The 27,075-nt window shown below is 51.2% G+C and overlaps 10 protein-coding genes across 10 annotated transcripts; 5 read left to right on the forward strand and 5 right to left on the reverse strand.

Annotated features, from left to right (window-relative positions):
* Positions 1–99: 99 nt before the first annotated feature.
* On the reverse strand, positions 100–3,207 carry ysh1 (cleavage polyadenylation factor subunit YSH1; the record flags this gene model as incomplete). The annotated part of the gene is made up of 5 exons (XM_041705835.1): positions 100–683; positions 753–1,407; positions 1,459–2,602; positions 2,906–3,003; positions 3,058–3,207. 5 exons carry the CDS (start codon positions 3,205–3,207, stop codon positions 100–102), a joined length of 2,631 nt encoding a protein of 876 aa, XP_041558281.1.
* A 685-nt stretch (positions 3,208–3,892) lies between these two features.
* Positions 3,893–5,664, forward strand: APUU_50799S (uncharacterized protein; the record flags this gene model as incomplete). Its single annotated transcript, XM_041705836.1, has 2 exons — positions 3,893–4,961; positions 5,021–5,664. The coding sequence occupies 2 exons, from the start codon at positions 3,893–3,895 to the stop codon at positions 5,662–5,664; spliced, it is 1,713 nt and encodes a 570-aa protein (XP_041558282.1).
* A 2,213-nt stretch (positions 5,665–7,877) lies between these two features.
* Positions 7,878–10,139, forward strand: KNS1 (putative protein kinase (Lkh1); the record flags this gene model as incomplete). The annotated part of the gene is made up of 6 exons (XM_041705837.1): positions 7,878–8,699; positions 8,753–8,831; positions 8,888–9,235; positions 9,291–9,753; positions 9,800–9,887; positions 9,939–10,139. The coding sequence occupies 6 exons, from the start codon at positions 7,878–7,880 to the stop codon at positions 10,137–10,139; spliced, it is 2,001 nt and encodes a 666-aa protein (XP_041558283.1).
* A 648-nt stretch (positions 10,140–10,787) lies between these two features.
* APUU_50801A (GNAT family N-acetyltransferase) lies at positions 10,788–11,564 on the reverse strand (the record flags this gene model as incomplete). Its single annotated transcript, XM_041705838.1, has 2 exons — positions 10,788–11,263; positions 11,351–11,564. 2 exons carry the CDS (start codon positions 11,562–11,564, stop codon positions 10,788–10,790), a joined length of 690 nt encoding a protein of 229 aa, XP_041558284.1.
* Positions 11,565–12,320: 756 nt separating this feature from the next.
* APUU_50802A (PHD finger domain protein) lies at positions 12,321–14,817 on the reverse strand (the record flags this gene model as incomplete). Its single annotated transcript, XM_041705839.1, has 3 exons — positions 12,321–12,507; positions 12,563–14,596; positions 14,792–14,817. 3 exons carry the CDS (start codon positions 14,815–14,817, stop codon positions 12,321–12,323), a joined length of 2,247 nt encoding a protein of 748 aa, XP_041558285.1.
* A 2,609-nt stretch (positions 14,818–17,426) lies between these two features.
* APUU_50803S (DUF2293 domain-containing protein) lies at positions 17,427–18,549 on the forward strand (the record flags this gene model as incomplete). Its single annotated transcript, XM_041705841.1, has 3 exons — positions 17,427–17,786; positions 17,889–18,011; positions 18,085–18,549. 3 exons carry the CDS (start codon positions 17,427–17,429, stop codon positions 18,547–18,549), a joined length of 948 nt encoding a protein of 315 aa, XP_041558286.1.
* A 507-nt stretch (positions 18,550–19,056) lies between these two features.
* On the reverse strand, positions 19,057–19,707 carry APUU_50804A (uncharacterized protein; the record flags this gene model as incomplete). Its single annotated transcript, XM_041705842.1, has 1 exon — positions 19,057–19,707. One exon carries the CDS (start codon positions 19,705–19,707, stop codon positions 19,057–19,059), a length of 651 nt encoding a protein of 216 aa, XP_041558287.1.
* Positions 19,708–20,538: 831 nt separating this feature from the next.
* APUU_50805S (pseudouridine synthase PUS7) lies at positions 20,539–22,789 on the forward strand (the record flags this gene model as incomplete). Its single annotated transcript, XM_041705843.1, has 2 exons — positions 20,539–20,741; positions 20,797–22,789. The coding sequence occupies 2 exons, from the start codon at positions 20,539–20,541 to the stop codon at positions 22,787–22,789; spliced, it is 2,196 nt and encodes a 731-aa protein (XP_041558288.1).
* A 274-nt stretch (positions 22,790–23,063) lies between these two features.
* APUU_50806A (uncharacterized protein) lies at positions 23,064–23,906 on the reverse strand (the record flags this gene model as incomplete). The annotated part of the gene is made up of 2 exons (XM_041705844.1): positions 23,064–23,818; positions 23,876–23,906. 2 exons carry the CDS (start codon positions 23,904–23,906, stop codon positions 23,064–23,066), a joined length of 786 nt encoding a protein of 261 aa, XP_041558289.1.
* Positions 23,907–25,473: 1,567 nt separating this feature from the next.
* Positions 25,474–26,735, forward strand: APUU_50807S (uncharacterized protein; the record flags this gene model as incomplete). Its single annotated transcript, XM_041705845.1, has 2 exons — positions 25,474–25,575; positions 25,629–26,735. The coding sequence occupies 2 exons, from the start codon at positions 25,474–25,476 to the stop codon at positions 26,733–26,735; spliced, it is 1,209 nt and encodes a 402-aa protein (XP_041558290.1).
* Positions 26,736–27,075: the final 340 nt, after the last annotated feature.

Here is a 27,075-nt window from a genome sequence, read left to right on the forward strand (position 1 = left end):
TTGCTTGTTTGCTCGCCTAAATCGTAGAAGACCATCTCCCAAATCGAGTTATTCAATGAAATCCGTATATTACACACAATAATAATAAAACACGTAAACTTAAGCCTTAGCTTCAAGTTTCAGGCCCTTCGAAACCGTATTCTCGGTATATCCCTTCCCTCCATTCGCAACGGCGCTCGAAGGCCCTGATGACCACATACTCGCAACTGTCTCCACAGCCCGCTCAATCACAACCCGGACTCTATCCCTCAGCACCGCATTGGCACACTCGACCTCCAAGTCTTCCAACCATACCCTCGCAGTATGCTTATCCACCTTGATCTCCAGACCGGGAACAGGAATACCAAGGGCATGGAGACGAGCAAGCTCGGCGGCTTCGAGTTCCGCCACGGTTGCGGGATCTTGGTCTTCAGTATCCTTTGTGTCGAATGGACTTGGGGTTTGCTCGGGCTCGGACTTGACGGGCCCAGTTGCTGTGCCGTTTGAAAGGTCTTTGTTGGAGGATGAGGAAGCCAGGCGGGGGCGCTCGATGGGCGCAATCTCGGAGCCAAATTGGGCTTCGAGCATCATGAGGAGGCGCGTGAAGCGTTCTTCTGCGTCCTGCGCAGCGTGCGGGTTTAAGATGTCTAAGGTAGTGTCGTCGTCGTCACCGTGGTGGTGGTGGTGCTTGTGCTTAGCGGATTCTGTGAGTAGTTTTGTTAGCATGGTACGATTAATTATACGGGGGAAATGTTAGAGGAAGGAGGTCATACGTTTAACGGAAGCCGGGCTGCTTTCCACGGTGAGTAGGACAGCCATGACCGCGTCGGCTACACCGTCGTTCATCATGTTTCCTTCCCATTGGAGCTCGACCTCGCGAGTTCGAGGGTGATATCGGAGGATGACGCAGCCCATAACCAGATATGCTTGAGGCTCTTCCATAGGAATCTCTTCGTCGGCAGCCTCCTGTTTTGTTTGTTGTTTATCCCCGTCGGGATCTTCTTGGTCTTCTTCATTCTTCGCCTCTTGGTCGGTACCAATTTCCTCAATAGCACCGAAAGTACCCTCCAATGCCCATTTGATCAAATCCATACTAGCAGAACTTAGAGTAATGTGTTGCTTGCAGGTGATAGTAGTGGTCGCTAGACCAGCGTATTCTCGGAGATCATCCGGCGCCATCAGCGACAGATCAAAGCCGTTCTGAACAAGGACTCCGGCCATGAGCGGGCCCTCTTCTTGCTCCGAGAGTAGAGACGTTTGTGCTAGTTTACCAACCACTTTGGCAATTTTATCTTTCCGGAAGGGGATTCGGACTTCGTCGCAGTTGGCTGGGGTGTAGACTTTGACTTTCACTGTCTTGTCAGCGTTGAGACTCAACAGTTTTGATTTTAACCGCATCATCTGGTGTTTTTCACCGTGGACAAGGATCTATTGATGGTTAGTAATAGGGAAAGAAATGTAGGAATGGAAGATGCGTACCACAACAGGTGCCTGCACTTCTTCAATGAAGTTTCGGTTCTCGACGCCATCAACATGAGCTGCGAACGAGACCTCGTCAACAGTACACCGTCTCGGAATCATGATCTTCTGTTCCTCATCGTTACCATTCATGCGTGACCTCCCCATGCCAGTGGCCGCACGGGACATCACGGCATGAATCTGATCTGGTTCATTCAGCAACTGCTTGGCCATCGTGCCCTCTACACTGTAGCCCGTCATGACAACACCATTGCGCTCATTTGGAGCCCATCTCTCCAGGAGTTCTCGACTAGTTCCTGTCTGTAGCATACCTGGGGACGCTAGCATGACACATCCACCAACATCGTCAAACCGTTCTAGGCTGCGTAGACTTCGGACAAACCTGAAATCCCAAGGCCCTGCACTGACACTCTTGTCGCCGCTAGCTTCGGCTTCTGCCATTCGCTGGCGGAAAAGCCGTTTGATGTTATCGTTCATTGCTCCAATGTATGTTTGATAAACAACCATACATCTTCGAGCCGTATTTCCAATGTAATAGATGGGAATCTTTTGCAACTCGGGATGTGTTTCCCAATATTCATCGAGAATGAGGAGTAGCTCCTGCGCACGGCCAAGCGCAAATACTGGCATAAGAACTCGACCTCCACGGTTCAGCACTCCGGTTATAGACTTCATTAGGGCAGCCTCGCGCTCGAGTCGAGGAGGGTTGGAGGATATTCCAAACGTCGATTCAGTTATGAGTACGTCAATCTTGATCCCCCGAGGGACCTCGGCGGGGATGAGATGGCGATCTTCTTCACGAGAATAGTCTCCTGTAAATAGAGTGTTCAAACCCGCAATCGATACCAGGAACATAGCAGCTCCAAGGACGTGGCCGGCAGGGAAGGGAGTGATGCGAATGCTGTTTATGGTATGAGTTGTGTTGAAGTCAATGGTCTCGATCAGCGGCAGCGTTGACAGATGGTCATGCTCCGTATATAACGTAGTCCGCTGGTCCGATGATGAGGCAGTATTGTTGACTCGCACATTATCCTGGATCAACCATTTGTAAATAGCCTTCGTCGCGTGGGTCATGAAAACACGGCCTTTGAAATTTGTTTTGCTGAGGACGTAGGGTAGCGCGGATGAGTGGTCGACGTGAAAGCTGCCATGCGATAAAACATCGATTAGTCGTTTATCGGTTGAGATAAGAGCAACAGCACGGTGTAAGGATTCATGGCTAAAGATGATACAAAATACAGATGATGGGACACGGAATACAAAATGGATTGAATTGTATTGTGTTTTTTGTATACATGAGAACAGTAGGGGCTGGATTGCCGAAAGAGCTATTCCACCATTGATACCCGATGGCTTTCTCATGCCATCACCGTGTCGAAGTACCCTTTGGCATCCAGGAAACCCCACGACGAAATTGGGGGAAAGCAGCAAGGAGACTAGAACGTACTGGCTAATTAAGAGTATATCCACCGTGCTCAGGTCGAATTCGTCAAAGAAGGGGAGCGCAGAGAATCCCTCTTTCGCAGGATGCATACCAGCATCAAGCTATATGCCTCAGGTTAGGGGAGTGCTCAGTCGAAGAATTGGCAGGATACGCACCATGACAGTCTTTCCCTTATACTGAATGATGTGACATGATCTCCCAACCTCATTACCACCACCCAAACAATAAAACGCCAACTCATCTGAGGGGTCGACAGGTTCGTCATCGACGGCGTTCATCGCCGCGGCCTTTCGCTTTGTCGCCATAGTGAGACGCGTTTCTGATTTTCGGAATCCACGCGCAAGGAAGCTGTTTGACCGCAGTTATGACAAGCGAATCTGGTGAGTAACCAAGAAGGGATCAATCAATATTACAGCAGCGTGTTGTTGAAGATTAGTGAAGCCTCTCAGTAGTTTGCGCTCAGTTTGAGAGCCATGGCATGCACGAACAGCAATGCACAATGGTATCTTTCACAATTAAGCGAACAGGTATGGTTATGAAAAAAAAAAAACCCAGAACAGGAGAAACCGCTTCGTTTGTCGTTTGCTCGTCCCTGACAAAACACAAGTGATGAATGCTGTTTCTTTCAAGGAGACGGAGCTTTGTCTTACCTAATTTGCACGTGATCACCCGCCGCCTTTCGTCGCAGCAAAACCTCAACGAGCCGGAGTTCCCTTTCCATGCGCGCATCCCGAACAACGCCAGCTTTCCGCCGCGTAACCTGTCCTCTGTTTGTCCAGCTACCACTGCCGACGGAATATTACACCTCGATACTGTACCCGATGTCTTGAGATGGTTACAGGTGGCGGCGGCGGCGGTTTTCAGCAGTCCGCTTCACGGTTTGACATACGCGCGAAGCACGCATCCTGTCCGTGATTGATAGGCAAATTTCGATCAAACATCATCGCGTAACTGCATATAAGCGACCAGGGGTCGTGGGCTGTAGTCACAATGGCGCAAACGCAACCCCAACAGTTCTCCCAATCCTTTTCACCTCCGGGTTCCTCTCCCTCTCCCGCTCCGTCGCCGGTCAATGGAAGCGTTCCACCACCGAACAAGCGACAACGCCTTTCACCTCACCCTCAATCCTCTCAGTCACCTTATGCCTCACCCAGCTTTGGAACCTTACAACTACCGCAAAACCAACAACTTGGCGTGAACGGGACAAATACAAATGGGATACCACAATCACCGGCACCCCCACCTCCTGGCACCATGGGTCCTCCCTCCCGACCTGTTGACAAACCAACAGACGCAGCTGATCTAACGGATGTGTTGGCCTCTTCTGGAATTGATGTAAGGGAAGAGGAGGCATTTCTCACCAGCAGTTACTCTGCTCCTGGTTTGCAAGCGCAGCAACCACCCCGACCTCAACAGCCTCTCCCCCCACAGCAACAGCAGCAACAACCTCCTCCTCTCCCTTTAAATACATCATTTACCTCACAAACGTCGACTACCGGAACACCATCCAATACTCCAAGTTTCAGTGAGGCCTCACAATACAAACCTCCAGGGACACAAGAATCCTTCTATACAGAGCCATCAACCCAGCCTCCCGCGCCTTTTATCGACCCGAATGAACCGAGTCGAGAAGATACTGAGGCAGCCAGACGTGCGCAGTATCACTTACAAGAGCCGTTCCTGTTGACCAAGATTCTCGAACAGAGGCTCCAAAAACGGGGTTTCGAGCTTGGCGTGCGCATACCGTCGGAAGGCTTGTTCCATCCAGTACCAGGCCGTCCACAGCCAATTGAAGTAACTGGACCGGATGGCTCGTCCGTCGTGCGTACTGGTCAGACAATTCTGAACCAGGAAGGCGCACCTCTCGTGGATATACTCAATCTGATGTCCATATCATGTGAGGAGCGGCTACGGACTGTGGTCGATTATTCCTCAACACTCGCGAAAAGTAGACGAGCGCATTCTCATGGGGCTGTTCCGATTGAATACGAAGACCTAGCATCGGCAAGTGATAACGTTAATGGAGGAAAGGATGGCCCTCAAACGCCTTGTCTTAAAAGTAAAGTCTCGCATTTTCTTGGGAATAGAAAGACGTGACTAATTTTTTATTTTCTTTAGGACCCCATTCGGACACACAACCAGGAGCAAAATCACTGTCGGATAAATGTCGTCTCTTGGTGGATAAGGATGCTTCTTACGAGGAGGCCAGGGCAGCGAAACGTGCAAAACGTAGCGCAAGTGCGATCCTTGGGGATGGCGGAACACCAAGGCCCGATGCAGTTGATTTGCCTGGTTCTGGTGCATCGACCCCTATTGGCGATCGAGCTCCCAGCTTGGATAAGAAAGGAATGTCAAAGAAGGAAGCCAGAAAGGCAATGGATGCAAAAGCAAACGAAGCCCAGCAACATCAGCAATCCGTTGAAACGGCGCGCATGGCTACTCAGACTATGATGTCGGGAGGTATGTTTGGAAAAAAGAAAACATATTCCTGGCTCCAACGTGGCCCGTCTGCTGGGAGTGGCTTTTCTACGCCAACGCGTGCCAACCCTCCCACTCCAACCGCGAATACAGAAAAGCCAACCCGCCCGGGAGAACCTGCGGCTGTTCCCACTAAACGATTGGGAGCGTGGCGGGAGGATAAGGAGAAGGGATCTGGAATACAGGTTCGAGATATCCTCTATATGCTGGAGCTCGATGGAAGAGCGTCTAGGCACATCCAGAAAGTATACTCGAAAGACTTGAAGGAAGACAAAGCAGACTGAACCTGTTTAATCTGTGACTTGAATATTTACAATCTTTCCATTGGCTTTGTTGCAATATTTCCTTTCCAAGTTCCGCATGAGCACTGCGCAGGACCGTGGTTTTTCTGGCGTTGCGGTACATTCTTCGGTGGTTCCAATCTATGTGTCTTTAATTCCTATTTCCCGTCTGCATCTCTTCACGTTTGGTCCGGGCGGTTCCTAATCCTGGGCCACCGGCCTCCCATGCTGTTTCCCCGCCATGTTCACCGTTTTATCGTGGTTTAATTAACTCGCATGGGATTCAGCAAGGATCTCTCATCTTTCAAATGTACTGTCGACCTTGCTGGTACTGTTGCATAAAGTAACGTAAGGAAATAAAAAATCTCACGGATGTGTTTATTTGCGTAAATAGTAATTTCGGCTTTCTACAAATCTACTGCCCATGGCAACAGGAAGCACGGACAAACACGAAGCAACTTTTTCGTCTGTGCTCCCTACATCTACGAAGAATCGATCGAGACTCGAAATGTTTGTTTTGACACCTCAGGCATGAATCACCAAGTGACCTTTCCAGATAGGGTTAGGGCTCTGACGCAAACTCCGGGGCACGAAAGACGCCAATCTGGCAGACGCGGAGTCGCTTGAAACTCAGCGAGGCCGCGAAACGGAGAGCAGCGTCCATTCCCTTGCACATCTCCCTTGAGTCGCGAAACCGCGGGAACGATCGACGCGACGATGAGCACAACGGAGTCGAACCGCACCGAAACACACTTTTCTTGCCACGATTTGACACGCTGAAAGCAGAATGAACGTGGAGGATGATGTCAGAAGAAGGCAAGGCCCAAGAGCGGAGGAGTTTCCACCGCGTGCTAATCCAATTAGACCAATCATTCCATTCCTCGCAACGGCGCCATCGCCCAGACTGGCCAGATTAAGCCGTCTAGCGTCCTCTTAGGCTCTTTCGCTTCGTTGCAGCGCGAACAGCGGATTCGAGAACGCATGACATGCGGTCTTCGGTGAGCGGTATGCACCTCAAGCGTAGGTGGTGCTACGATCGCCCTTCGTGTGCGCCGCCAACCATCAAAGGACTCCTCCGTACTCCGTCGAGAAGATGGGCCGCGTTTCTTGACGACGAGTCGGGTTAATGGCTCCGGTACTATTCACGGCTGATGGCGGATAAGCGAGAACCAAAAAAGTATTTCCTTCCAGCCCTCCGTTGGCCGCCTCAATGCGTCTGTCGATGGAGCCAGGCTGTGAAAGTAATGAGCCCTGCGGACCTACTCCGGCAGTAGTAGCCCACACCCAACCAGTATGACGAGTCAAGGACGCTGTTGTCGCTCAAAAAATACTGCTAGATTTGGGCCATTTTTTATAGTCCGTAGGGAACGCATAGATTAACCTATGAGAGCATTAATAATGATGTTCCCTGGTGATTGCCGGCCGAGACGACAAGGAGAAGGGGCAAAGGCTAAAGAAATAGTGAAGGTATCACCACATTCCTCATTCCTACTAGGTACTGAGTCTGAGCACCCTTCTCCGTCAGGGCTCACTACTACTGTAATTCCCCTGGAAGCCTAAATGGTTTCCAAGTGGACGTGTCCCTAGGCCATAGCCGAACTAACCCAACATTATTGTTGCTGTGCTCGTGCGGCCAGCATTACTCGAGTGCTAGAGGCAGATTATTATTGTAGCGATCCCGTCTCGTCTCCTCAACCCCAGTATCCTATGCGAACAGTGCTTTCACAGCACCACGCTGTTTCATTTTTTTTATTCCAAATCTGCCGTTTAACTATTTTGTCTCCCAATTCGCCCAGCAACCCCGGAAACGAAAAATAAATTCGTCTGAAAGGGTGGGTGATGTCGACTTCTTTTCCCGGACGGACCACACTTCTTGCCCCGACCGACCGCCTCGCCATCGCTCCCCACGCCTCTCACTTTCTTCGCTCCTTGCTCGTCACGTCCTCACGGTTAACTTCACCTGCTGCGTTCTCGCGGTGTCTCTGACTTGCTTGGTTATCTGATAGAATTCTCATTCCCAGCGATTTTGGGATTCTCGCGCGAGAATCCCCGGCTGACCGGCCTGGCGTGTCGAGGCCTCCGTGTTCATTGAGTGCGATAGTTAACCACCAGTGACGCTGAACGACCTCCTCTTCTTTCTTCCTCTTTCACTGGCATCCTTCCTCTTCCTCTCCCCATCCGCCGCTTATACGACCGGACGGTTCCTCTAAACCACCATGTCTACGCCCTCGACTGCTACTGCGACACATCCTACGCATCATCAGCAGCAATACGGATTCCCCCATCACCACCAACCATACCTACCGAACCCGTCGTACCCGGCCTCGTCCACTCCTCACTTGAACCCTCCTGTTTATCCCTACGCCGTTCCTTCAACGACAGCTACCGTACCCTACACCCAATCTCCACAGACGGCTGCTGCGGCTTCCACGCCTACAACAGCCTCAGCCATGCCGCAGGCACCAAAACCGGCTAGTACGGGGATTTCTGGTCAGAACGGGAGGCGGAAAAATCCAGACTGGGGCGAGTTCTATAAAAATGGAATACCAAAGGAGGTTATTGTCATTGACGATACACCTCCTCCTGACCAATCTGCCGCCGCGTCGCATGCTCTCCCGCCGACATCCACCGTTCCGGCTCAGAATGGTAATGTCCCACAGCCTGCGGGTAAGAAACGACGCACCGGTATCGAGACAGCATACGATCTGGGCTACTATGATCGTCCATGTTTCTCGATCAATCCCCAGCAGTACGGCGAAGATTCGTCTGCGGGCTCGCTCTCGACCGACCGCACAGCGTCGCTGCACACCACTGCTCCCACATCTCTCTCACAGGGCAGCTCGGGTGCGAGCAATGGTGCCTACTATGAGGATGCCAATATTGGGCAGAAGCGGAAGCGGGTGGCGACGCGAAAGTCCGTTCGAGATCAGCAGAAGAAACTCGAGCAGGAGACGGGAACCGATGCCTTCTTGAGCTACATACCCCCTCCCAAACCTCCCATCAAGGCAAAAGATGTTCCTGTCCCCGTCGTTCGCGCTGTAAGTGCCGATAAGCCTTTACTATATTTGAGCTATTCTAACAGTTGGTGCAGTATGCGAATAGGGGCGAAAAGGTCGATGATGACGACGGCCATTATGTTGTCAACCCAAACACTCCATTGACAGATCGATGTAAGCAGCCCGAGTTTCAAATTATAATGTCGGTCATGCATACTAACTTAGTCAAGACTCAATTATCAAGCTTTTAGGGCAAGGAACGTTCGGCAAAGTTGTCGAAGCTTTCGACAAACAACGCAAATCTCGCTGTGCTATCAAAATCATCCGCTCCATTCAAAAGTACCGAGACGCATCACGAATCGAACTGCGGGTGCTGTCAACTCTAGCGTCTAATGACAAGAACAACCGAAACAAGTGCATCCACCTGAGAGATTGCTTCGACTACCGAAACCATATATGCATTGTCACAGATCTGCTGGGTCAAAGTGTCTTTGATTTCCTCAAGGGCAACGGGTTCGTCCCGTTTCCCAGCAGCCAAATCCAGAACTTTGCTCGACAACTCTTCACCAGTGTGGCTTGTAAGTTCTCACAGATTGCCAGCATTCGAATCTTAGCTAATTTTGGTTTGTGTAGTCCTCCACGACCTCAACCTCATCCATACAGACTTGAAGCCCGAAAACATCCTTCTCGTCAAAAATGCCTATCAAACCTTTACCTACAACCGCACCATCCCATCGTCCTCTAGTGCGATTTCTCGGAATGCCCGCCAAAGGCGTGTTTTGCTTGATAGCGAAATCCGCCTGATTGATTTTGGGTCTGCAACTTTTGACGACGAATACCATTCGTCTGTCGTTTCCACCAGACACTACAGAGCACCCGAAATCATTCTTAACCTTGGCTGGAGTTTCCCTTGTGATATCTGGAGCATTGGCTGCATTCTTGTCGAATTCTTCACTGGCGATGCTCTCTTCCAGACCCATGATAACCTTGAACATCTCGCCATGATGGAGGCTGTCATTGGAGACCGGATAGATCCGAAGCTAGTGCGTCAAGTGATGCAGAACGGTCGAACTGGCAATCAAAACCCAGCAGTCAAGTAAGTGCTTTGGGATCAATTATCTAGTCACTACTGACTTGTTTAGATTTTTCCTCCGCAACAAACTTGATTACCCGAACGACGAAACAACACGCGCTTCGAAAAAGTACGTGCAGGCAATGAAGCGGATCACGGTATGTCCTTTTTGCGTATTCAATTCTGGATTATTATACTAATTGTCTTAGTCATTCATGCCGTCGAACAACAAGTTCTACCGGTCGTTTCTGGACCTATTGCGGCGAATCTTCGTCTACGACCCGAAACAGCGTATCACGGCGAAAGATGCCCTTAAGCACGAATGGTTCAAGGAGTCTATCACCGATGACGGGACTGAAGCTCTGCGGATTGGGCAGCAATTGCAGCGCAGCAACGGCCAGCAACGCTAAGCATTTCAGCCCGGTTCGTGTTAGCGTCAGGGCATAGCGCAATTCGACTTTTCTTTTTCAAAAGGGCGTTTATTTCGGACTTCTGCTTGCTTATTTTGCATTGGATATATCGCTGGTACCCACGGGTAGCGGTGCGTTATTATGTATGGGTACAGTTCCAGTTACGATGGCATTTTTTGGATAATATGTATGGCATGGCACGCGAGCCGCCTGCTCTGAGTATATCGAGCTACTGGGTAGCTCTCGGGGCTATGGAGTTTGGCCACTGAAGCAAGTCATCTCAGGGCCTGGGTATTGTTATTACAACGGGATGGATATGGATATGGCTATTCTATTCGATTATATTGCACAGGGTTGGCCTTGATTTGTGGGTTTATGGGCATGTTTACTGCTTTCGTGATATCTATTCTCAGCATCGCTGATTGATTGATCCTTGCGTGGGAGATGCAGCTTTATGGCGTGGTGATATGGTACAGGTTTCATCCCTTTCTTTCTTTCTTTTTTCTGCATAGCCGTCATGGTAGATGCTCCATCTTGTGCTTGACTGTGTAGACAGGTACATGTATATATATACCCTTTGTCTCTATACCCCATATAACATTCTTCTCGATCTTCGATTATATATATATACAATTCCATTCGACATCACTACAACGCGGAAATTGATATACAAAATTCCGCAAGCTCCGTACTCCCATCATTACTATCCACTCCTTCATTAACTTTCCAAAACCCAGCTTTCTCCATCACTCTCATACTTGCCCCATTCGCCTTCGCAACAACCGCATACACCCGTTCCTCATCCGCCACCTCTCCCTCATCAGTCTTCTCACCTTTACCTCCAGAACCCTCAATGGCATCCAACTCCCGAAGATTCCCAACCCACCACCCCAATATCCCCTCAACAGCCTCACTCGCATACCCCCGGCCCCAAACACCCGGCACAAGCATATACCCCAGTTCATACTGCATCGCCTTTGAAAACAACGACCCCGCCTCCCGAATCCCAACTATCCCAACTACTCTGTCTTTTTGCGCTTTACCCTCCTGCATCGCTGTAAGATGGGAGAGTTCTCGCACGCAGAAAACGACGCCCTTTTTTGGGGCCTGGGTTCGGGATTGAGCTTTTCCCGGGGTCATCATTAGTCTCGTCCTGGTTGTTCATTTGGATTCCAGATAACCATGGTAATATTATCAGAACTTGTACTTACCATTACTAGCGCCAGGAGGAGGAGGAGGAGGCATATTATCAGTAAGCGGAATAGCCTTCCGAATCCAATCCTCCGTATCCTGGAGACAGGTGTCTGTGTGTTTCTGGGTGGTCCATTTCATGACCTCAGGTTCGATGCGGAGCTCGTGGAGTGCGACTGTGTCCGAGAGTGAGACTGGGGTGAATGAGAGCCGGGTTGTTTGGAAGTTCTTCATGGTGATTGTGATCTGATCTTGGTTGAGGGGTGTCTGGTGGGGTGTTGGTTGTTCGGTTGTATACTGTAGTATTGGGGTTGGTAAAGATGATGATGGTGGTGGTGGTGGTGGTAGTGGCGTTTCTTATAAATGGGAGGTAAATTGTTCGACCGGCCAAGTAAGTAGGTATTTACTGGGGTATATAGGGCTTTATATAATTTTCACTTTGGCTTGAAGAAATCTGGATAGTGGCTGGCCGCTATTTACCACGCGGGTGAGTCACTCCGTAGTAAACCGTATCCAAACCTAAACCATTTCTCCACCATCCACCGAGGGGCACTTTTTGGATGGTACCTAAATATAAGATGAATCGCGCGCTCGGTTGAGTTGGGTTGGATATAGAATAGGCAAATTTAATGAGGGGTGCAAGAGGAGCTTTTTGTAATCTCTTTTGATCTGTTACTATTGATTCATTCTGCAGACGTAGTTACAGGTATCCTAGCCTCAGCTAACTATCGCTAAACAATTAGTAGGAAATAGTGTGAAAAATACAGCGGGGTGCATGCATAACCTCCACTGAAACAATGTATGATGCCGTAAAAATTGGGTATGGGTATGATATGTCTAACATGGAACAAAGGAAACCCGGCAGGCGGTAGTGAAAGACAACACCTCTTTTGTAGAAAAGGCTCATTATGATGAAATGCATAGGAAAGTTTGGTGGGATGAGTGTCGACGTGAGTCGAAGCATAGCTCTATCATAAAGGTACATGTCCATTATCGAAATCGATAGGACTTATGGGCGAGAGGTGAGGTCGGAGCATGGCCGACGCCACTGACAGGTACGCGCACTCGATTTTTCCGAGTCGGGGTTTGTGCGCAGAAGATGCAGACGTAGACAGACGGGAGGTTTGACCGTTCCAGACCGACGCATTTGGTATGCAACCAGTGACTGCACGATTCGCTGTACAGCTAGTTAGTGGCTGGTGGTGTCATTTGCAAGGGCGGGGGGAGCGTACCATTGAATCATCAAGTGACCACCATTATCCATGGAATTGCAGATGCATCTGGTACCGTTACTTGGGTTGCTATATCGGTCCGTACAAGGGGTTGCGAGATCAGGGTCTGTAACAGTCGTAGGAGACGTATTTGCTTCCCGGGAATCTGAGTCTAGCTCAGTGCCAAATCGAGGCGGTGACGATTGTAGCTGTGCCAAAGATTGCAAAGAACGGTTGGACCGGGAGCCGAAGCTTGCAATTGTCTGCGACCTAGGAATCCGCCCTTTATCCTGCAGAACCTTGCGGAGAGCCTGTTGGGCATCCCCGGTATCCTCTTCTACGTCAGCAATACTGCCGGGAATAGAAGCTGCGCTGCTATACGACAAATCCGAATGGAGAGCCGAAGACTGCCTCTTCGGTGTCCGTTTCCAGTCCTCTATCGTAGCTTTCAATGGCGGCCGCCTAGCCGGGCCACGAGGAGCTGTAGCCCACGGTGAGACTCGACCTGAGTGAGATGAAGTGTAAGAGCCCATGGAAGGAGGTCGTGAACCGGAGTCACTGCGGGTAATGTTTGGTCTCCCGGCTTCTGAAAACGCAAAAGAAGTGTTGCGGCTGCTGGGGGGATATTCAGGAAACTCTGCCGAATCGTACTCGCTTTCCGTGGCAGAGTCGTCCATATCCATACCGCTAACAGGGTCCGTCAAGCCAGTCGATGCCTCAACGACAGGCTGCATTTCCGTCTTAGCTCTACCATCTTTGCCAATTCTGAGCACCACCGACTGAGACCGTCGTGGAAATCCACTAGCCATGGAGTTGGATCTAGGCAGTGGAGCACGAATTGGCTTGATTGGGGATGATCTCCCCTTCGATGGGCTCTTCCGGATGCCACTTGCAGATGACATTGTGCCGCCGGATCCTGGCCGCGATGCATTAGTTCCACCAACGGTGAGGCTCCGGGTCAACGTAGGCCTGTTTTGTCGAGGGGTGTAGTCGTCATCTTCGTATTCCGAAAGCTGGGGGTTGACTCCTTGAGAACGTCGGAGCTCTTCTCGCTTGAACTCCTCTGTTTGATGGTGGTACGGTTGACGCTGTTCTCTCGAGAACACTCGTTTCTCCGGGGATGCTTGAGGTCCTCCAAATCGGCGTGCGGGAGAGCTCAAAAACAAAGCGGGGTCGTCTGCTTTGGGCAAAGGAAGTCGAGGAGAGGTGGAAAATGGGGCGGGGAACAGGGCAGCGTCTGTGGGAGCACCAGAGGAGAGGCCGTAGATTGCGTTGTTGAATTCAGGAAGTTCGAAATTCTCTTCGATGTGAGGTAGTTGCGGAATGTGAGGGTCTTGTGGGGGGTTTGCTGTATTGGCTTGAAAGGCGCTTGTGCTTGCAGAGTCAAACACATTGCCATCGTTTCCGGATAAGCCCAAGTCTGCTGTATGCTGGTCGAGCTCATGGTCCCAGAACAACTTTTGCTGTGGAAAGAAAGGCGATGTCGACGGGTCAATCGAGCCGAGCTGGAAAGGGCCCGGAGACGATTGAAAGCCGCCGAATAGGCGGGGAGAAGCACCCATCACCCTACTCGGAGTTTCCAGATGGGGCCCTGCCGCACTGGAGACTGGTGGCCTATGCCCTGTATTGCTCAAATCTCCAAACTCAGTCACCTTTGTCCTCGATGCGCTACTCGGCGGCGGGGTCTGCATGGAAGCGGCCGATTTTGCGGATTCCACAGTCCGAGAGCCATATTCGCCCGGGCCATGAGGCTTCGACTGGCGATGCTTTCTAGCAGTTTCAACTTGAGAGCTCAATTGCTTCGCATTGTGTAGCCCCGGGGATGTCGGATCCTGGGGTGCTTTTTGCTCTTGCAAGCGGGGAGTGTTCAGGCCGAATCTCTGAGGGGTGCGCAGGAACTCAGGGCTCGAGGCGTACGGATCGGAGGTGTCCCATGTGACACGGGGGTCGAAGAAGCTGGATTCGAGCTTGGGGGTTTGGAAGGTAGCGTCACTGAAGAAGGTTGTGGGAGGAGTCCTCGTTGGGGTCTGAGGTTCACCGTTTGGATAGCTGAAGCTGAGCAAGGCGGACGGTTCCGTTAGTATCATACTACACATTCTGCCAAATATTGAAATATCCGAGGAAAAGAGAAGAAAGCACGGATATGACAGAAAATGTGTAAAAAGGAAGGGAAGGTGAGGTGGAAAGTATAGGAGCAAAACCACCGAGGAGCTCGATAGGTGTATGAACGTAATGAACCTTGGGACATACCTGTGGATAGGCTGATCCCAACTCATGTCAGCAACGGTGCACTCCTAGCAACCATTCAAGTCAAGCTGCCAGGCAACCCTCTAATCGGAGGCTATCCAGTTATCCCGGGACCGTCAGGAATGTTCGAGGGGCGGTTCGGTAGGAGGGAGAGTTGAGCCGATGAATGTACGCCTCCACTGGGTCATTGAAATTCAAGCCAAGGGGCGTCGAGGAGATCGGGGCCCTGGGAGAAAAGCGAGGAGATGAAAAGAGGGTATTATAGAAAGAACGACAAAATTCAGAGCATAGTCCTGTAGTCCGAAGTTGGGATGGGAGGGAGGACGAGAATTAAGGAGGGGGTCGAGGGATCGGTCGAGGCTGGCAGAGGAGGAACGACTCCTGGGCAAAGGGAGAGGAGCGTGGGAGGAATGCGTTTCTGGCACGGCCTGGCCTCGGATTCCAGAGAGCGTTTGACAGCGACGAGGGAGAAAGGTAGAGAGGAAGGAGAGAAAGAGAGCCGAAGCTGAGCTGAGCTGGAGAGGAGAATTTTATGTTTTCGTTTTGCTCTGTTTGTAAAATTTGGTAATAAAATTGACGGTTTTTTCTTTCTTTACATCCGCAGATCCACTCCGGGGCTTGAGGGACAAGTTTTAGGGAACAGATCTGAGCATGAATCGGACAGATACGACCAGCGAGCCAGGATTATTATCTATACCAAGGTCGAGGTCGTCAGCCTGCCGCCGTCGCTCGCTTGCCCAGAGGTGCCTGGTGGAGCAGGATGGTGCCTAAGCAGCAAACTGCTCTGGCATAGTCTAATTCTTAGCGACAACTGACGTCGTATTCTACTCGGGCGTCTGGATATGGGGACGATCTTGTAGTATCTGTACACTGTGTTGTTCGAGTCTCGCTTGCTTGCTTGTGGATAGCTGACCTGGCTGAGCGAGCTGACTGCCTAGCGGACTTACCCCGGTCGATGGATGACATTCACGATGCCCACCAAACTGTCAAACGCCCCCAGTTTGGAGTCGAGGAGGGCAAGGAGGAGAGAAGGAATAATAATGGCGACGCATATAGCCCCTTGAGGGCATGCTTAGAGTCCAATAATTGGTTCCGAGAACAAGGAACAGCAGTGGTCTTCCGTGGATCGACCGTCTCCATCACCGCTGTGAGCTGCACGGTTGGTTGCCGGTGCTGACGCCGTCTCCGAGCCACTCTGCGCGGCCGTGTGAAAGAAAGGGGTCTGGGGTTTCGAACGATCTTGAGAGTTGGACTGAAGAGAGACATTCGTTGATTCAGGTGTCTAATTGCTGTTCTTCTGACAGCGACGAGAGAGATCCAGGGACATGAACAAGGGATCACGATCAACTCCTTACGCGACGATCCAGCCTTTTTTGGGCGGTTCCCGTCCAGCGCGATCACGATCCCAATCAGACTACCACTCTTAGTCTCTGGAATTCTGGATCCCTTCAGCTCCAGCCTCAGCCTCAAGCCTTCGGGGAAAACACTATTAATTAATGACGCCATGGGGTTCGTCGTCCAATTTTGAGGGCTGAGTACCTGGCAGATAACGGGTGCAGGCCCTGCATGCGAGAGAGAGACAAGCAACTTGGAGTCAAGAGTACCCCGTCTACGAGCACGAGATCTTCCATGAATGACGGAGATATCCAAGATATCTCCATAAAAATCCTGACCAACTTGGCAATCAAAGTTTACTTCAGCTGTCTGTGATCTGGCGCCATCGGACATGGCGAGCTCCGCTCGGCCTTCATTTCCATACTCTGTACACACTTACCATTTCCTCTTGCAGTTTAGACGATGTGCCATTCATCTTACTTGGCCTGGACTGCTTCGGCGTTCCAGCAATCACGGCGCTGACACGACGCACACAATTCAATCGTCATCATGGATATCCAATACGTACCTATCCATGCCCCGGGCCCATGGAGTCGATTCGGTCGGATCTTGCATACCCCGCCTTCGAAAGGTCCAAGGCCCGACCTTGACAAACGTTGACTAAAGTACAGAGTGCTGCCCAGCTCGCATGCCCAGGGACTGGCGACCTGCTAAGGTAGGTACGGATATGCACATGAAGGTGGAGAGTGCGAGGAACTAGGAACCCCTGTCAAGCCAGCCACCGTCCAAGGGCCCCGGCCTCGGCGTGTAACTCGAACGAGCAGCCTTTGTTTGTTCCAGGTCCTTGTATCATGGAGTCTCCAATATATTTTCTTGTTCGAGAGTCTCCGTCTCATCAACTGGGTCGCAACTCGCAGGTTGGTTTGGCACAAAAAAGATAGACAAGAATGGTTGAGCCACAGTTCCGCTCAGGCACAAACGCAAACCCGACGGGCCACAATTGGACCCCTCCACAAGTCAATCGAGAATCAAGAGCCCAAGTATTCAAAGAGCTCAACCTCTTCCCATGTTCCCGTCAAAATGACCTCCTGCGCTGAAAGAAGTCACTGGGAGTAAAAATAGCAGGTCCGACAAAGCACTCATACCTACCTACTCATTCAAGATGCTGTTTGTGGCTTCCTTCATTGCCCCTCTATTAAATTTGTCCCCTGCTTGACAGCTGCCGGACAAAGCTCATTCATTTCCAACAGATGCTACTGCACCCAGTGTTAGTGTTTTGACCAATATATTTACTCGTATACAAATGCAACATTTTTTATCCTCCATGTTCCCATTTAACGTACACGGTCTCCCTTTGGTTTTCCGCATAACCCGCCCCGACAACATGGCGCCCACTACTCGCAATCAAAATCCAGCTCGGAGAAAAGCCCGCAAGATCCAGCATCGCCCAAGAAAGAAGAACCGCGTCGAGAAACGGTCGACTCCGAGCTCCCCTCAATTTAAAATAGCCAAGAGCCGTCCTCGAACTCTATCGAAACAAGCCCTGCTCAAGAAATCGGGTCTTACCACAGTGAACCCCAAGGCTGCCGAAAGTAAAGGCAGCCCGCGCATGGTGAAATACCAGCTTTCCACCCAATGGCCGTCGTCAGAGCCCTTTGAAAAGGTATGTGATCTCCTATATGCAGATACTAGTGCTATAACACCCTTGCATCCGACCCCCTTGCGCGATCCAATACGTCTCTTGCTAACGTGCAGATATCAACAGAACTGTCTCCAGAGGGATCCGTTGCCAGCGAACTATGTGTATGTTCCTAGGGGCGATGTCTACGTTACTCGGAACTGCCGAAGTAAGACAAAGGAGAGCCAAAGACTAGTTTATAAAGTTTATGTGAGGATGTTATCTCTATCCCTTGATCTTCCTGTCAATTTGTCATCGCAAGCCATGGCTAAACGTTCCCTAGGACAACACAGGAAAGAGGGCACAGGGGATCCGTATCCCGGCCGATGTCTATACCACTGTCTTACAATCCGCACAAGAAACAGCCGAGTCTCGGGCTAACGCCGTCAAACTCCGCGACGAGAAGGACCTAGCTCAGTCACGGGAGCTTCTCTGCAAGCAATTTCCCTTGATGCCAAGAGAGTCTCTTGACGTTATCCTCCATCACGCTTTCCTCAAAGGCTCCGGCCGCGTCGGAAGGACCACGACCACCTCGGACGAGCGCAAGGCCATTCTAGCGGTAGAAGCGCACATTCGCCATATACATACCCCATACGAGACGCTTCTACGTGAAGGGAAATCACGGGAAGGGGCCCGCAAAGAGGTTTGGGAAATGGTTCATACTATCCGAATGGCCTGGGCTGGCCGGGCCCACGGCGAACAACCAGCACACCTTCCCGTACGCAGCCGAACGAGCTCAACGGAATAATCAAGGCTGCCCAATTTATTTTTTATTTTTATTTTGTCGTTCGAGGTCGCAACTTAACAGGATCGTTTCATTACCTTGACAGGGTGCAACATGAGAATTCTGGAAATGCATACGCAGCTTTTGAAGGGGCATAGACTACTAGGTATAGATTAACGCAGACTCAATGAGATTCATGATTCATGACACATTATTCCATACTTTCTTGGACGATCCTAGATGGTATATGTCGAAAGCCCTGACTCTAGCTATCAAGTACTGGGGAAATTTTCCGATGAATGTCTTGAAATGAATATAAACTTTGTATCTAAAGCCTGTGCACGCTCTGATTTCTGTTTAATGACTGTTTGCTAGAACCCCTCTTGGAATGGATATCTTGATAGGACCAGGTACGAAAGTAGGAATTATTGATCATCTGGCTATTGAGCAAAGTAAAATAAATTCCAATGGCATTCTACCCCCGCATATATATGTATAAAGTAACAACAAAAGTCTTTGAAGTTAAGTCCCCTATCGACCACTTAGAGAACCCTCCAAGCCGAAGATGGGTAAATCAGCACGAACATCATCCCGCCAACGAGGATTAACCACAGGATTATTGAAATAAATATCCAAGGGCTCCTCACACCGATCCCACTGAACACATACACAATCCTCCACCATCGCCCAATCCTCAGTAATCTCCAAGATCTCACCCCTCGCATCCCTTTCCAACAGACTTTCCAGCAGCGACACCAGGGCCTCGTATACAGCCGTGTAAACGCCAAAGGGCGTCTCCTTGCCCGTGACCACGGTGATCCTAATCCGGCTGTACGTGGGCATCGGCATATCGTGCGGGTTGCAGAACTCCTTCGTTGTGAGGCGCTCTTTGACCTGCTCGATGAGCCATGTGATTACCTTGAGGATGTGGTTAGTGGGTTCGGGCTGCATGGGGCTCAGGTGCGTGCCGTTGGGGATGTCCATGAAGATGGTTATAGTGTTTGGGGCTGAGTCTGAGACTGCGAGGCCGTGGCGTCGCAGGTGCTGGGTGCGTGCTTGGATGGGGTTGGACGGCGTGTAGGGCGCTCGCAGTCTTCCTGATTGACTGTCTCTGGAACTCTCCCTGGAGCTGTCTCCTGGGCTGAGGCTACGGTGACTAGCTGAGATATCTCCGTCGGACATGTTGGTTAGTATTTGACAGAGTGACTGAGGAGCCAGAAACGCAGCTAGCGACAAGAGCAAACGAGCAGAAGAGCGGAAAAACAGAAAAAGGGGCTAATACTGAAGTGGAATGAAGAAATAAGCCTATATTTTAATCTAAAGACACTGCTTTGTGTCTCATTGTGGAAAAGACAAAGGCTTTTATCGCAGGCCCCATCCTATTGTATGGTCGTTTCATGCACTTGTTCAGTAACGGGCATTGTTCACATCCCAAACAACTAAGCAGTTGGATTATTCACTATATAACTTATTTAGTATCATTCACCTATTATCTGAGCAACATTAAGCTCGTTAGCTGGACCTGGCAGATGTTTACTATACCCATTTCCATCCTATCCACGTACCTCTGCACCTAAGTTCAACTACAGGCTGTTTAGCATTATCTAAACAAGAGGCTTGAGTTGTCTCATAGTGCCTCTATTCATGCCATGACTGGAACCTAGACCTATAGGTTTTGTTGTAAACTTTCTGTTGACGGCCATTGACGAAGTACGATATATTTCCGTCAAGACACAGAAGATGAGTCTAGCCACCAGTGAAATTTGGTACCGTACCGAGTATCAGCCTTCTAAAGCGACATATTAAATCGTATTAAAGGCAATCAAGAAATATAAATTCCGCTAAAATGACTATAATGTACTCGGTAGAGTGTAGAGTCACCGACGGGGTTGTAGATATACTTCCTAATGCGGACATAGGGCTAGCCCTAGTGATTTACTCGGAGATTTTCCTTAACCTCGCGGATGAGCTCCAGCTCAACCCCAGCGACAATCATCGCCAATTTTCGTCGCAATGGATATATCTGATTTAATCGAGCCCCCGCAAAAGCGCCTGAAGACTGAGGGTGCCTCCAGCACAGAGGAAGTCACTCTCCCTGCCGGCGCAGCCCCTCCCCAGACCGCCACTGAAGATCCGTTATCGAGAGAGATCGAGGTTGGAATCACCGAGTTTGTTAGCGCAGATAATGAAGGTTTCGCGGGGATATTGAAGAAACGGTATTACTACTCCTGGGGAAGGGGTGTTAAAGTCGCGTGCTGATTGTGCCTTTAGGTACACAGATTTCCTCGTCAACGAGATCCTGCCCTCCGGCAAAGTTTTGCATCTGCAGAGCACTGCAGTGCCGAAAACCACAGAGGAGGATAGTGGCGATGCGCCTGCGCCGGCCGAGGAGAAGCCAAAGGAGCCCGAGACTCCTGCGGAGGAGTCGCCAGCTCCCGCCGAATTTCAGTTAACGGATGAGGACCGGGTACTGCTCGACGAGCTCTTCGGCGCCCAATATGTCCAGAAAATCTTGTCTCTACACCGCAAGGCAACGACGAATTTGAAGGCGAAACCAAGTGATTTGGGGCGATTGAACACCATTGTCGTTGACGACCGCGACAAGCGCATCAAAATTCACCACGCAGTCCGCCGGATCTTCAACTCGCAGCTCGAGTCTTCGACCGACCACGACGGGACAATGGTCCTATCGGCGGCTTCAAACCGAAACAAGAAGAATGCACAGGGTGGCGGACGCGGGGGTGGAAATGGGCGTGAGCGGGGGCGCGTTAATTGGGATGATTTGGGTGGTCCGTATCTACACTTTACAATCCACAAGGAGAATAAGGATACCATGGAGGTCATCTCGTTCATCGCCCGCCAATTGAAGATGAACCCCAAGAGCTTCCAGTTCGCAGGCACCAAAGATCGCCGTGGTGTAACTGTGCAGAGGGCATGCGCATACCGCTTGCAAGCCGACCGTCTAGCGAAACTCAACCGAACGCTTCGCAATGCCGTCCTCGGCGACTTCGAATATCAACGGCATGGCCTCGAGCTGGGAGATCTCTATGGAAATGAATTCGTCGTAACTCTACGCGAGTGCGACATCCCAGGAGTAAGCCCCAAAGATGGTGAAACTGCCGTAACAACTGCGACGGAACTAGCAAGCTCAGCGCTAAAGAGCCTCCATCAACGAGGCTACTTCAACTACTATGGTCTCCAGCGCTTCGGAACCTTTGCAACCCGTACCGATACCATTGGTGTTAAAATCCTACAGGACGACTTCAAGGGCGCCTGCGACGCAATCCTCGACTACAGCCCGCACGTCCTCGCCGCCGCGCAAGCAGGCGAAGCCGCAACAGTCAATATCAGCTCCGAAGACAAGGCACGCGCAGAATCAATCCACATTTTCCAAACAACCGGCCATGTCACCGACGCCGTTGAAAAGATGCCCCGCAAGTTCACCGCCGAGTCAAATATCATCCGCCACCTCGGCCGCTCCAAGAACGACTCCCTCGGTGCCCTGCAAACAATCCCCCGAAACCTCCGCCTCATGTACGTCCACGCCTACCAGTCCCTCGTCTGGAACCTCGCGGTCGGCGAGCGCTGGCGCCTCTACGGTGACCGCGTTGTAGAAGGCGACCTTGTCCTCGTCCACGAACACCGCGACAAAGACGGGTCCGCCGCCGCAGCCTCTGCAGGGGCAGGGGCAGAAAGCGCAACCGTCGACGCAGACGGCGAAGTCATCATTGCGCCCCAAGAGGGCGACAGCGCCTATGCGGCCGAAGACACATTTACGCGCGCTCGAGCCCTAACTGCCGATGAAGCCAACAGTGGCAAATACAACATCTTCGACATCGTCCTTCCCCTTCCGGGCTTTGACATTGTTTACCCGCCTAACAAAATGACCGACTTCTACAAGGAGTTCATGAGCAGCCCACGCGGCGGCGGCTTAGACCCCTTCAACATGCGCAGAAAATGGAAGGATGCGAGCCTGAGCGGGAGTTACCGCAAGGTGCTTAGTCGGATGGGGCCCGATTTCTCAGTAGAGGCGAAGTTATATTCGGCAGATGACCAGCAGTTCGTGACGACGGACTTGGAGAAGTTGAGGTCGAAATCAAAGGATGGGGAACAAATGGATACTGAAGGTGGCAAGGAGCATGATAAGATCGCTGTGGTTCTTAAGTTCCAGCTTGGATCTAGCCAGTATGCCACTATGGCGTTGAGGGAGTTGATGAGGGGTAAGGTGAAGGCATATCAACCTGACTTTGGGGGTGGACGGTAGGTAGTATACCCAGCTCCGCCTCAGTGCATTTGCTGTCTATGTCTATGCCCGCCTCAACAGTATGTATATACATAAAACCCAAACTCGAACCACTTACTAGCAATGCAACCATAGCCTATAAATAATTATAAAAAAGCAACGGAGCCCATTCTTGCAGTTCATTCAACTCATTCATTCAAAATCTGACGGGGGATATATAAGTAGTTACGGATAGCTAGATTACGGACATCAAATTCGTCAAGACACTGCATATATAAAACTCAACAGATAGCAATTACCGCGGCCGATTCATCGACGGTCTCGGCTCGTCATCCTCGAAGCTTGATACAGATGACATATCATCGTCTCTCACAGCCCTGGTCCTCATCACTCCCTCCCGGTCGTGAATCTCCGACACAATAGACATGGAATCTTCATGATCGTGGTCGCTTGGGTGACTGAATGGCGACTGTGGCCGTCCGATGGCACGTCGTTCCTCAGACGTCCTCCATTCTAGATCTGGTGGTGGCACTGCGACGACGGCGGGGACTGGTGGTGTCGTTTGTGCGACGCCTACTTCTGACGGGTGAGGAGGCAGAGAGAGAGCTTCATGTTCATCAGGCATCGAGCGCTGGTTCCCTGGTGCTGGTGGGGGCGGCGGGACAGGTTCGATATGGGCGGGGATGAAGAGGGAGGAGGAATTTTCCATTCGGGGCGTTGAGATGTTGGGATATTGGGAGGTTCGTTGGCGCTGGCGCCGGCGCCGGCGGATGAGGAAGAATATAATTGCAGCGATTATGGCGGCGCCGACGACGGCGACAGGGACGGCGATGGCGACTTTGGTGTTGGTGCTCATGCCGCCGCCGCCGCCGCCGCTGTCGCTATTGCTGCTACTGCTGCTGCTGCTGCTGCTGGTGGTGACGTGGCCGGTGGCATCTTCTAAGCCGCCAAAGGTGGTTGGGGTTGCGTTTGTAATTTGGGTCGTGGGTGTGATATTACTTGATACTGATCCGTCGGATGATCCTTGTTCTGCTTCTGTCGGTCCTTGTCCTGGTGCGTAGCCGTCAGTGCCGTCAGTGCCAGGGCTGCCGACGTTCTCGTCCGGACCTGAGATACTCTGAATGCCGATGGAATCCATTGCTGAGATATAGATGAGAGAAGTTGAGGTAGTCCCTTGTATTGGTGTGAGTGTCTGCACCCGTTAGTATATTCAATATTGTATACAGTAGGATGTGAGAGTGGTTACATTTCAACCCCACCTGGATGTAATATTTCCTCGAGTTTCCGAGCCTCGTTCTCTCATGTAGGTAATGAAGGCCTGTACTATTATAATAGGAATTATGTTAGGCAAGGTGATCGTTCTCGTATTCGGGCTGGTTGACAAGTGGACGTGGACCATCTGCGCCAGTTAGAAGCGAAGCAGCAAGACCACTGGCAGTGTGAAGTCGTAGTCGAGCGCAAGGGAGAAAGAGGGGAGAAAAAAGAAGAAAAGTTCGAAGAAAGAAGACTGGCGGCCTTGAAAAAAGAGAATGCAGCGCTGACATGGCGCAGCGGCTCCAACACCTCCAGCTCTAGTGAGTTAGTATAGTATAAAGCCGTGTTAGCCCATTCCTCCTGTGGGCACGGCTGAACACGACATAATCAGATGAGCAGGAGGGGCGGTTTGACAAAGGATAGGACAGCGGTAACATGGTTTATTTGTCCTCTCTGTCTCTTTCTCTTTACGGCATTTTTGTTATTCAATCTGATCCCTGTCTGTCCAGTTCTCTCCAGGCGCCCGCGGCGTCGTGAAACAAGAGTTGACGCCCTCCCAGCAATCCGCTTTGTTTCAAGAGGCTGACGGGGCTGTGCTGATCGACCCGCAGACTAGTTAGCTCTTCCCTTTTGAAGGTGCCCGTTCGTTCGTAAACGGATTTAGTCTGCGTTGGGCTTTCGCTCTAACGGGCTCACAGGCTAGTCACAGCCCTGCTCTTGCGTGGCCATGCGGCCATGCCACTGCTCAGTCTGGTATCATTATGTTTGGGGGCCAAAGCATGAAGCGCATATACCCATGCTGATCAGGTGAAGAAGACACATTATGAACTGGCCGTAACTCGGTCGCCGTCCGCAGTTGTCGAAGCGAATTTCCAATTTCCATGGTGGATGTTCGGCTGTTTCATTGTTCGAAAGCACAAAGAGCCGCAGCCTTGTCCGGGCTTTGACCGGCCGAACAGTCAGACAACAAGAGACAGCCAACAACTAACAGTTCTGAAATTAGAATAGTGGCTTAAACTTAAATCCAGTGTCCCAACTCCCAAGGCGCATGGAATGTACACGCATGGAATTTGTCTGTCGAGTACAGGGTTGCCGACACCGTCGTTCAATGGTGTCGAGTGGACCCACAGGTGAGCATATGGTGTCCTCACTACAAACAGGCTAAAAGACTGCATGCCCTATCTTCTGTATAAGAAATCCTGTCGCCTGCGTCAGTCTCGCCATCCAGAGATGCTCACCAGTTCGGGGTATTTCTTTCTTATCCTGAATGAACAGTTGAACACGAAGCTGAGCTGACCGCGCGGCAGTCCATAATGGTTGACGCTAAACTTCTTCCGGGTAGCACGACTTGCGGGGAAATGATGGCATTTCGTCAGCTCCAACGTTCTTCAGGTTCACCAGCCGTTGTTATCCCGCCTTGACAATCTGCGCATTCACACTTGACCGGCACAATGAGCGGCTTCAAGGATATTATGAAAGATGGCTGGCACCCGAAAGCCAAAGACGGGAAAAAGGAAAGCTGGCGGAACGACTTCAAGGGCATCAACCAGGTGGTGAGTGTGTTACCACTTTATCGCACAAGATCCCTGCTAACACGTCGCATTAGGCCGGATGGATGGGCAAAGGGAGGGATAAGGACGATGAAAGAGAAACGCATGTTGCGCGGCCCATCTCAACACTCAAGGACCCGTCGAACTTCGCTCCGCCGCCCAAACACGTCAAATACCACGGTGCCTCCGCCCTGTCGAACGAAACAACCTCGAATCGCAGTGGATTGGGCGCACCTTTGAGCCAGGCGGAAATAAATCAGCAGGAATCTCACAGACAGCAGGCGATAGAGGCGGAAGAGGAGGAGAGGAGACGAGAGGAGGAAGCTGCGAAACGGCCACCAGTGCCGTTTCGAGCAAACCGGACAGGCATCGACCCAAGCACTCTTCCACCACCGCCCCGGCGAGTTGGTTCAGTTGCAGAATCGGCACCAGCATCTACGAGGCCTGTACCAAGACTTCCGCCCCGTGTACCACCTCGAACAAACACCTCCACGCCAGCTTCTCACTCCCCCTCTCCTCCTCCCGCGTACTCTCCCAGTCCATCAGCTACAGAACAGTCACAGCCCTCGGATGGGTATGTAAACCAAGCTGCTACGTCGCGTCTGACCCAGGCGGGAGTATCTGTTCCATCGCTAGGTATCGGTGCAAGACCCTCGAACCCAACCTCACCGTCAGCGGGCCATGCGAACCAGGCGCCGGTGAACGAACTACAGGGTCGATTCGCCCAGATGAGAACCAACTCTGCATCATCCCCGTCGTCTGGACCGCCGCCAGCAGCACAGCAAACCCAATCGCCAACTAGTTCTACTCCGAGTGTTGCAAACGCCAAGTCTGCGTTTAACGATTTCCGGTCCAAGCATAGTGACCAGATTGAATCTGGAAAGCAGAGAATCACTGGGTTAAACCAGAAATACGGGATAACCGAACGGATTAACAATGCTGTGTCCAGCAAGTCCGCCAGCTCGGAGCAGGCTCCTCCTATTCCTCCGCATCCAAATGCGGGCCGTCCAACAACAGCCTCTAGTACTGACATCGGGTCTGTGGCCCAGCGAAAGGCGCCTCCACCGCCGCCGCCGCAGAAGAAAGCCGAGCTACGGGCAACGCCGGTCAATACGGGATCACCAGCACCACCTCCACTCCCTCTTAGTACTAAACCCCGCTGAGCAGAGGTCTGGTTCTAGAGTCTAGACTGTAAATTCAACATGTTATCGCGCACTGCATTATTATTGGCGGAGTTTGTATCTACGGTGTACGGAGTACGACTGGGCATTCCAACGAACCCAGTTTATAGACAGCGTACCTTCTCAACAATGCCTCAACACAAAAGCATTCTGTAAGGAGTGAACGGTGACGTCACGTGAGGGGTGGCCCAACCGACCAGACGGAGCAGTTGCCCTCAACCGGAAGACTAGGGCATACAGTTGAAGACAGGCCACTACTTTAAAAATTGGGTCTGAACTCTAGAATATGTAGGCCTGACGCAGCGCACTGGTTGTATGAGCA

This window comes from Aspergillus puulaauensis, chromosome 5, assembly GCF_016861865.1.
Source record: "Aspergillus puulaauensis MK2 DNA, chromosome 5, nearly complete sequence".
Lineage (NCBI taxonomy): Eukaryota > Fungi > Ascomycota > Eurotiomycetes > Eurotiales > Aspergillaceae > Aspergillus > Aspergillus puulaauensis.